This window comes from Micromys minutus (genome assembly GCF_963924665.1).
Source record: "Micromys minutus genome assembly, chromosome: 2".
Classification (NCBI taxonomy): domain Eukaryota; kingdom Metazoa; phylum Chordata; class Mammalia; order Rodentia; family Muridae; genus Micromys; species Micromys minutus.
Window position 1 is genome coordinate 54,444,187 of NC_137971.1, and position 10,734 is coordinate 54,454,920.

Consider the following 10,734-nt stretch of genomic DNA (forward strand, 5'->3'; position numbering starts at 1 on the left):
AGGTCAATGTCTGAAGCCTGCCAGTTTTACCCTCCACCTTTTCCTGAGATCTCTCACTGAACCTGAAGCTTGCCAATTTATCTAGACTAATCTACTAGTGAGCCCCGGGTATCCTCTGCCACCACAGGCTTGGGGTCACAGGCACACACACCCTATGCCTGGCTTTGGACGCTGGTGCTGGAGACCTGACTTTACAGCAAGAACTTTGCTACTCGAGCTGCTGTTTTTGAGCATATCTCCACTTCTTCTTCTCCATCTTGTGCTCAGATGCAAGCCTCTGCCCCTGTGGGGTCTGGGCATGGGGAGACTGAGGTCCTGTGGCTAACAGGTGGCAGATTTCAGCTTTCCTGAGGCTCGCTCACTCTTCACCTTTCTAATTTGTCCTTGTTTTTCTTTTGCTCTACCTGGCAGTGCCCTCTTCTTGGTTAGTTTTGCAGAGCTACTGGTCGGCAGGAAGTAGAAAAGGGCACAGCGCTGTCCACCCAGTATCTCTCTCTCCACCCTGCCTACTGACCCCGAGTCACACGTGCTGCTAGGAGGTCCTGCTGAGTAACAACACTCACAGCCACGCAGCACCTTAATAGGAGTTATGCTCCTGAGCCCTGGCTCTCTGCTGTCCTGTGGTGGAGAATGGCTTCGCTCTCGGATTTCAGGGAGGAAAATCTGCAGAATTTAGGTGGAAGTCCTGCCTTTGTAAAACCTTCAGAAAGAAGGTGGCTTGGGAGAGCCGCAGGAGGCCTGCTGGCTCCAACATTGTCCAGCCCCTCGGCAGCCCACTTTAATAATTAAAGGCTCCAGAGAGTGGAGAAAAGTGTTGGGCCTCCGTGGTTTCTAACTGATTAGTCCTCTTAGCATCCTCCTCTCCATTAGCACGTAGTAGGGGTCTGGGAAAGGGTGAAAGAGCACCTGGGCTAAGGGTTCATGAGGGAATACAGAGAAGTCTCTTCCACAAGACTTCAGTGCACTGCATAGACTCACCCCACCCTCCTCTCCACAGCGGGTGCTGTCTATACACAGGCCCTAGGTTATGAACCCTGAGTTGGACCCGGGTGGGGAGGCCCCTTGTAGGCCACAGCTCCCTCCGGGGGAGATTTAGGTGTAAGGACTAGGGTCGGGGCTCTTAAGGAGAGACTTCCCAGGAATGAGATTGGCTGAGCTCTTGGAAGCCAGGAGACTCTAGGTGACCCTCAGCCAGGTGCCCCCAGGACCCACATGGCACTGAGACCATCTCTGTAGCTGTGGTACATGCATCTCTGCTGCAAGGGTGGAGAGCAGAGGCTCCCGCACCTCGTGTCGCTAGGACTCTGAGCAGAAATGGGGAGGAGTAGGGTGTGGTGGACAGCCTTATCCAGGCACAGGTGAGGAGCAGGTGGCTTTGCACATTTGAAGCTCCTGGAGTCAACTGCTCTGTGCCACCATGAAAACTCTCCTTGTTTATAGAAGCATAAGTGGCTTGTGGCCTGGAGGGAACAGATCAGCATGGCCTCAGTGATGTGCCATTAGGGATATGACCTTGGTGGTGTCAGCTACTACCCCTAAATGCCAGTGCTGCAGTCCCTGCCTGGGACCATGTAGCCTAGAATACAGCTCACTGGACTCAGGGTGCATGTCTGACAGACACTGGGCAAACATGCTGCTTACTCCTCCCTGCCCCACCCCTTACCCTCCCTGGCTCTCTGTGGAGGAACTTAGCTCCATCGGCGGCACATCCTTATAGACCACAGAAGTCTAGGTATAGAGTCAAGCAGAGCAAAATGGCATCCTAGAGGTGCAGCCAGAGAACCCAGAGCGAGAGGAAACGAACAGATGGCCCTCCACCCTGGACTCCAGCTGTCCTTGGCTGTCCTCACTGTGGGACATAGAGACACAGACACTGGACATTGAGCCTGCCTTGTTGCAAGATTTAAAAATGTGTATTGATATATACTTTATTATCTTTTATAAAACTTCCTTTGGCTACACAGGCCACTGTGCGGGATGACAGGTGACGATCGTGGTGGCAGCCTCTAGGAGGCCAGGATGGAATCAGAGTCCACTTTAAAATGGGTACTAGAGATTGGGGACATAGTAGGGAGCTGCTGCAGTGAACCACAGTGGCCTGAAAGACGCTGAGTGCACAACCAGCTGCCCAGAGCTGGCTGGGAGTGGGGGTGGGGTCAGAAAAACAGTCAGCTACCCAGGGTGACGGAAGGTTCTTTCTGTCTCAGATCTTACCAAGGCCAGATCCTACCCCATTAAAGTCACCAAGTGACTCATCAAGGGGGCAGGGACTTGTCTGCCACAATGTCTGTGAACAGGACCCTCTTCCAGATAGCACCATTTTCTTGTATTTGTCGCTGCCTTGGGAGGCTAAACAACTTCTTGAAGGTGGGGCTGGGGCTGCTGGCCCAGTGATAGTGAGGCTGACTAAGTCATATTTGAGGAGGTGACCTCCTTCTTGCCTTTGCTCATGAGCTTCTGCTGAGGAGGAGACCCTACAACACTGGTGAGGGCAACTTTGGTACACTGAGTCACAGAAGCAGAACATTTGGGGAGCAGAAGCCACAGGGTCTGTCTAGAGGTGGCTTCTCAGCGTCTTGGTCACACCTGACAAGACACAGATGCCTTGTGTTAAGGCAGGTCTTCTCCCTGGTGGCACAGGGGCAGCTGCCCTGCTCCTGCCCTTGGGCTGAGTGTCTCTGGAAGCTACTGGCCATTCTCTGCTGCAGCCTTGCCCCAGACACTGGCCTTTCATGACGCGTTCCCAGAGGGGCATTGCATCTCAATGTTGACTGTGTTGGGTGTGCCGCTAGCAGCATCCCCTGGCTCGGCGCCATCCCGGAGAGCCCGCTGGAAGACCACCCTGAGAGGTTCCCACAGGCGCTGTGACTTGTCTCTCCCAGCCAGGAAGTAGACAATGGGCTTGGCACTGCTGTTGATGCAGATACACAAGTCAGTGACGTACTCCGGGAAGGGGGCCGGGATCTGGAAGACCCAGAAGAGGAACCAGTCAATTCCCAAGTAGATGGATGATACAAGGAAGACAGAGACAATGGCCAGGACCACGTGATTGAGCTTGGCAGAGCGCTGGCGGCGCCGTGCTCGGCACTCTACGTGCAGGATGAGTGCCAGGCAGGGGAGTACCATGAGTGGGCAGAAGAGAAAGAACAACAAGATGCCCAGGGAGATGTCCATGTTGCGGCAGGCTGTACCAGAGGCCTCGTGGCTCAGGAACATACAGAAGTAGTTGTGGATACTGGTAACCAGGAAGGACAGCACCCACAGCAGGGCGCAGACCCCAGCTGACAGGCGCTTGGGCCTCCGACGCCAGTACCAGGTGGGAAAGATGACGGACACACAGCGTTCGATGCTAATGGCTGGCAGGAGGCTTACACCTGCAAAGAATGTGCAGAGACCCATGATCCGGGACACTCTTCGAACGTAGTCGGGGAAGGAGCCCAGGAAGGTCCCCATGTTCAGGAGAGCAATCACTGCCTTGCTGAAGAGGTATATCCCATCAGCGCTGGCCAGGTGCAGGAAGTAGATGGAGAAGGGGGTCCTCTTGATGGAGAAGCCGAAAAACCAGAGGACCAGCCCATTTCCCACCAGGCCACATAGGCAAAGCAGCAGGAAGATGTAGTTTGTGATGGCTGGCGGAGGGAGTGTGGCAATCTGTTCAATGGTCAGGAAGCCTCTGCTGTAGAGCTCCAGAGCCTCGTTCATACCAGGACACATCTGTGTAGGTGCAAAGGAGACACATATGTTAGCCTACCTGCCCTTCCCTGGCCCTCAGCAGACCTGTTTCTGGGCCTGTTTCCATTAGCTACCCAGGAGGTGGAGTCTGCAGTGATGAACCCAGCAGAAGCTAGAGCAGAAAGAGCCACGCCCACAGCTGATGCTAACACTGGTTCTCAGAGTCTAGCAAGCAGGACAACATGACCACGGGGTGTCTAGACAGACAACAGCTCTGGGATGCTCACAGGTCAGCCAGGTCCACATCTCCAAGTGAAGGCAGTGGCAGGCAGGGGGTGGGGGGTGCTTGCTGAACGAGTGTGAGGAGTGGAGTTCAGACCCCCAGTCTCTGTGTGGAAATGCCAGGTGGGCACAGTGGCCTCCTGTAATTTGAAAGGCAGAGAGGGGGGATTTCCCAGAGTAAGGTGGGGAGATCAGCCTAAAGCAGCCTGCTCTGGTTTTAACTTAGAGACCCAGTCTCAGTGAATAAAGTGGGGTTACTGATTAGGAAACTCTGTTAACCTTGGGCCTCCACATGCGCCAACTGTAGGTATACATGCACCCACACACATGGGCTTGTACACATTTGAACACACATTCTCATTCACACAGACTCATGCATACCACCACTCTCTAATAGACAACATACACACACACCAAATATACTCACACGACACACACACTCATATACCCACACATTCATAACCCACTCACACATGTACACACATACATGCACATATACACATACACACACACATAAACACATACACATATACACACACAGAATTTTAAAATCACTTTAAAAAACCCAATAAACAGATGAAAGGCTGGGCTTGGTAACTTGACACTGTTATCCTAGAGGAAGGAAGATTTAAGTTGAAGCCCAGGCTGGAAAAAGTAAAGACCCAGTTTCCAGAGAAAAGGTGTCAAATAGGCATGGTAGAACATCTGCTCTTGCAGAGGACTCAAATTCAGTTCCCAGAACTCATTTTGAGTGGCTGATAACTGTAACTCTAGATCCAGGTGATCTGATGCCTTTTTCTGGCCTCCAAGGGTACTGCACACACACACACACACACACACACACACACACACACACACACACACACAGTCATGCACACTTTTTAAAAGAGGACTGGAAATAAAGCTTGGGGGCAGTGCTTGCCCGGCGTGTGGAGGCCTATGGTTCAGTCCCCACGGAGATCATGGACAGGATAGTAGATGTGTGCATGTTCACAAATTCTTCTTATAAGGTTTCAAATCTAAATCATGAAAATACTTATTCCTAAAGGGCTGTGAGTGGGCACTCACAAAAGACCTTTCTCATAGCTGGAGTAGGATCCTACCCTGCCATTGGTTTAGAGAGTACTGGGGAAGAGAGACAACTGCCCTCTGCTAGGCCAGGGCTGCCTTTTGGGGTTCTGGATAATGAGAAGGTCCAGAGGTACCCAGGAAGAGAGGCTTTTAGTGGTGGTCATTTTCTAAGCTTCAAGAAGAGGCTCAGTATTTTACAACTGGGCAGGGTGGAGGAGCTCAGCCCAGTTGAACATCAGTCCTAGCACCGAGGGCTGAGCTGACACATAAACCAGAACCCTGGGCCAGGTATCAGAAACCGGGAGCAGGGACACAGTAGCTAAACCAAGGCCATGCCTTGCTAGCCATAGTGAGTAGTCCCTCTACTCCAGCCAGAAGGTGCTGGCTGGCCTGCTGGGACCGGGCAGAGCCCTTTGTGTATCACCCAGCCAGAAAAGTCTGTAGTTCCTCATTGGGTCTTAGTGGCCTGGCTCGGGGTGTGTGTGTGAGGGATGGGAGGGACTGGTGAGGAGGCTCTGGGAAGGAGCTACAATTTGTAGCCCCACGCTACATTGTGAATCACCACTCTGGAGTCTGCTTCCACCCAGGGCCTTGTCTCTTCTCTAGGGATTCTGGGATGCCTCCTAGCATGCCCAGCCCCTGCTTCCAAGTATCATCCTGGCATAAGTCTTAATTTTCTGAAGTCTAGGGAGGCTGGAATAAAGAAATAAGGCGGAGAGATTCCCAACTTAAGAAGAGAAGTCTATACTCTTTCAGGGTGAAGCAAGGGTTGGGCAGTGCAAAAAGTGATGGGTCAGGCCAGGGCACTGGTGGGGTTAGAGCTGCAGATTTACTTCATGGCTCATGCTTCCAGACTTGGAGCAGCACAGGCCTTGGGTGGCCCAGAGTGGCACAATTCCATGGCACACAGAACAGACATGGCGCCACCATGGAACCAGCAGAGGCTCTATGAGCTGGTCTGATCATGCACAGTGAATAGTGATCACCCCATCTCTGGAAGGAAAGGGGGAGAAAGCGAGACCTTTTGAAACTGATAAACAATGACCCAAAGACACATGGTAAGGGGCTCCCAGGATGCATAGTGCCAGTGGTTACTTATGATGGCGCTGGCCACAACGTTCAGATGTGCCTGCTACCCACTGGAGCCCAGGGCTGGAGGGCAGACCTGGACAGTGAGCGCGGAAGGAGATCCTGGGCTGTGTTACCTTTCCCAACCACATGCTCCCACAGATCCAGAACCCCTGCCCACTTGCCTTGTTCTGGTTGGTGGAATGAGCTTCCCATGAGCAGTTCCCCGCCATCTTCGGGAGTGAGGAGCCCAGGATCCTGTCAGGAGCTCACCAGTGTGTGTCTCTGCCTCACAAAGGCCTGGAGAGAGGGTAGAATGGAGTTTGTCCTGGTTTCCCATCAGAACCTTTCTACCTCCCAGCTCCCCAGCCCCAGACCCCTAGCTCTTTCAGGCCTACGTTCTCACCTCAGAGGAACTACCCTGGCTTCCTCTGAGGCAGGGAATTTGTACCTTTCTCGATCCTCCTGCCTGTGGACTCACATTCAGACCCTTCCTGGCTCCTGGAGCCGCACTGACACTCCCTAGGGAACATCCCCTCTCCTTTCTTTTCTCATTGGACTGCAAGGTGCCTGGGCCAGAACGGTTCTTGCAAAGAGCATGATGGGTAGGCTCCCTTGCATCCGCACCTGGAGTACTTCCTTTGTGATTGATAGAGGCCTCAGCGATCAGTCCTAGAAATGGTGGTAGAGGACAGATTCTTCCCAGCAGAGGGGCTTCCTGGAGGAGAAAGCCTTTGCTAGGCCTTGCTTCATCATAGTTCCTCATCCTAACTCTGGGGCGGATGTCCATCCCCCTCCTTTTTGTAAAAGACAGGGTCTCATGCAACCGGGGCTGGACTTGAAGATGACTTCCATCTCTTCAGTGCTAGGATTACAGGCTTAACCACCATGTCTGGTTTATATGATGTTGGGGCTCCAAGCCTGGTCTTTGTGCCCGCTGGGCAAGCATTAACCAACGAAGCCACACCCCTAGTCCTTCATTCGGTTTAGATGGTGTGCCTAGTCCCGGAGGTACACTTCTAACCAGGTTACATAATGAAACTTTGAAGATCTGTGTGCTGTCAGGGCCCAGTGGCTGTCCCCTGTAAAGTTCGCTTGGAGATGGCAAACCAAGAAGTGGTGGCCCTGGGTTCCAGGCTGGGTGTAGGACTCAGCCTCATTCAGCCAGTCTGGAGGCCTGGAGATGTGACAAGCTAGGGAGAGGCGGACCCTGCTTGAGACTGGTCCACCCTTGCAGGCAACAGCTCATTAATATATCCACCCTGGGTCTCCTGGAATTGAGCCCCATCCGCAGCCTGCTCTCTGCCTGCCCAGAGAGCAGGTGGGAGGTCTGAAGCTGGGACTCAGGACACAGCTTGGCTACAGGCTGCCAGACCTTCCTCTCCCAGAACTGGGATGTGGGCAGCGCACCGCTCCACTCCTCAGAAATTTCTTCCTCAAGCAGGGCGGATCCCCAGCCGCCACGAGCAGGGCCATTGCCCCCGCCCTCCTGGATATGTGGCCCTAGCAGCCGCGCCCACCCATTGGCTGCCGATAATGTTCGGTCAGCGCGAGTGACACGCCCCCTCCTTAGCTACCGGCCGCTTTGGGCTGTAGGGGAGCGGAGGGGACTTAAGCCACACCCCCAGCCCCTCGTTCTTATTGGATGGTGTTCCTAGGCCCACAGACAGGCTCCTAACCAGGGTGTACAAAGCCCGTTTATGCCCCTGGCTATCCCTTCCCTTCACCCGCCGCCTTCTACCTGTGTGCTCCTTCTGATGTACCCAGACTAAGAGTGGCTCATTAGGGGACATGCTTGGATGTCCCGAGTGGGAGTACCTTATAAGTAGTCGTGAATGATGTTTGTGCAGAGAGTTTGCAACTGCTGGTGCTGCAAAATGTACCCCCTCCCTCCAGGTGTCATTCTGTAGCTATACACGGAAGCTAGCCCAGGTTTTCTTGGCACTTACACCCCACAGGATCCTCTACTACTGCCTATCTTTCTGATACCTGCTACTCCCCTCAGTGATGTCCTGACTCGGGGAACTTTCGTCCCACCAGACTTAACCCCAGCTAAACACACGCCCTGTGGGGCAGGCAACCATGCTCCCAGGTCACCTCTATGACTGATTTGATCTCTTCCCGTGGTCCCTCTCCTACCCCAGATTATTTGCAAAGTGATTCACTCATGCAGAAAGATCCAGAAGCCAAGTGGACCCCAGATGGGCCATATTAAAGACATATGTGTATATGACGTGTATAGGGATGCATGTATGAGGATGCGTGTGAGTGCATGTGCTCTGGGCAGGATCTGAGCCATGACAGAACCCACTTCGCTAAAGCCCATGGGTAAGGCTACCATGTCTGCACCCTTGGCCCCTCCTCTCCAAAAACCAGAGGGTGAGCCATCTGTCTACCTTCTTGGATTGACAGTTGGGCAGACCAACCCTATGGGAGCTGTCTTGGTCATTTCATTTCTACCATACCCCAGGCTCTCTCCTCATGCCTTAGCTATGGCCTGGTCTGGGCACTGGCCATGGGAGGGACCAGTTTGCTGCTGTCCACGATACACAGAAAGTCTGTGTTTCTGCATACGACTCGAGTCTCTGTTCACAACGTGACAGAAGACCTCTGAAGGAAATGGAGACTTGGCAGAGTTTTCTGGCAAACAGCTTCATGTGAAGCCAACACCAGCACCAGGCCTGGTTGGAGAGGGAGAAGCTGAGACTATCAGCTGTCCGACCTCATGTTGCTAATCTCCAACTATCCCCAACAGAGCTGCCCACTGCTGTCCTCATGGCCAGTGGCATCCCTGAGAGCAATGAGAACCAGAGCTCTGCACTTGGACCATTGCCTACTGAGTGTTCCCTTCAAACGCTTCCAGAAACCAGGCTTGGATGTAAGGTTGAAGGAAGGATGGGGAGCCCCCACCCTCACGAGAACAAGATGGGGGCTGGGATTAGAGAATGTCTTGGGGCTAGGGGGAAAGGTAGGGTGTCACCTGAGTAGGGTATCAGGGTATGCAATACAGGAGGGAGACTCTTAAAGCCATCCAATGCCCCTGGGACACTGAGACCTGTGGGAGGGGTGGAGCAGGTCTTCTGGATGGGGACAGCTTCACTCCAGGGTTTCGGGGCTCCCTGCGCAGAGAGGTGGGACTTCTGCAAACTGCCTGTCATGACAATGACCATTTCCCTGCCTTGAGGATGCCAATCTCATCTGATTGTCCTGTCTAGCCTTCATCCTGCAGCCCCTGATCCTGGTCCTGAAGCCCAGGTCCCTGGTCTCCCTCCCTAGTCCCTGGGTCCCAGAGTGCTACCTGTGGCTGTCCTGATCCTCCGAGTTCCCTTCGCAGAGCTCTTCTCCTGGAATTCCGAGTTTGCTGACCCACGGGCTAGCCAAGTACTGCCTGGAGCCTCGGAAAATTTGGGCTCAGGGTGGAGGACGAGCCTTCACCCGCCTTGCCTGTTGGAGATGGCTTTGGAAACAAAACCCGCCCCAAACCCAATTCCAGGCCCGGCAGAAGGGGGAGGGGAGAGCTGGAGGAGGAGAAAGAGGAGGAGGAGGGGGAGGAGGAGGAGAAGGAGGAGCTGAACAGTGATGAGGCTTGGGGAAGGAATGCCCAGTTCAGGAGCCTTCCCCCCATCCCCACTGGGAACTCATCTCTCTGCCTGATGACGTCACGCTGGCCCGAGCACTGGGGCCGGAGTCCAGAAGTTAGTATCTCTCATATCCTGCAGCTCCAGAGGGCTCCCCCAGTAGAGGGAGCCCCAGGTTGTCACTCGCTTGGTGCCTTCAGCCTGTTTCCAGTGGGCATTCCAGGGCAGTGGTGGTGGTGGAGAGGTGGTAGGGAATGTTCACTTCGTTGTTTGAACTCACTGAGGGACTGGCAGAGGAGCCAAGAAGCAGCAGGCCACCCCCCTATGGAGAGTGGGGGACAATTGGCAGAGAGAAGGCCACACAACCCAGATGGCACCAAAAAGTCCCCCTTGCCATCCCAGAACCTTCCTGGGGGCCTCCTGGGGCCTGTGGAACCAGGAATTCCCTTCTCTCTAGCCCTAATAACAATCAGATGTCGCAAATGGAAAATCACAGCCCTTGCTCACTTGGGCTGAGGAGGGAAGTTGGCGAGCAACCGTGCCTGGTGCGTGCGCTCCTCAGTGAAGATGAGTCACCCTCCCCCCAGAGAAGGGGTCCTGGAAAAAGTTAGTGGCCAGGGCATGGAGCCCAAGCCTGGGTGGGTATGGAGGGAGCAGAGGGTTGGCCATAAGGGTGGGGTGGTGAGGCCTCTTGCCCTGGGCCAACTTTCTCATGACCCAAGAAGCCTGAGGGAATGCCACACTTTCCTATGGGAGTGAACAGTGCCCGGAATATGGGCATTTTACAGGGATCCCAGAAATAGACCTCTCCCTGCACCTGCACTGGAGCCTCCTCCTGCCTGTAGAGAAGCCTCTCTGTCCCTTGCACCAAATGAACCTGGGAGCAGGGAGCCTTGGATGGTTGCCTGTGTGAGGCCAGCTGGCTTCCTAGGACTTTTGGGGGCGGGAAGGGAAGGTGTGGGCAGGGATTTTTCCGAGATTCTAGAGGCTGAGGCTAGGCAGGCAGCAGGGAGGATGGTGACCTGGCCTCCTTCTCCAGGGCAGGCAGCTGTGTCCCAGCTGG

The 10,734-nt window shown here is 54.1% G+C and overlaps 1 protein-coding gene across 1 annotated transcript; it reads right to left on the minus strand.

Moving 5' to 3' along the window:
- Nucleotides 1-1,984: 1,984 nt before the first annotated feature.
- On the minus strand, nucleotides 1,985-9,529 carry MRGPRF (MAS related GPR family member F). The gene is made up of 3 exons (XM_080913322.1): nucleotides 9,392-9,529; nucleotides 6,279-6,393; nucleotides 1,985-3,714 (listed from the first exon to the last, which is right to left on the minus strand). The coding sequence occupies exons 2-3, from the start codon at nucleotides 6,324-6,326 to the stop codon at nucleotides 2,731-2,733; spliced, it is 1,032 nt and encodes a 343-aa protein (XP_080769448.1). The 5' UTR covers nucleotides 6,327-6,393; nucleotides 9,392-9,529; the 3' UTR covers nucleotides 1,985-2,730.
- Nucleotides 9,530-10,734: the final 1,205 nt, after the last annotated feature.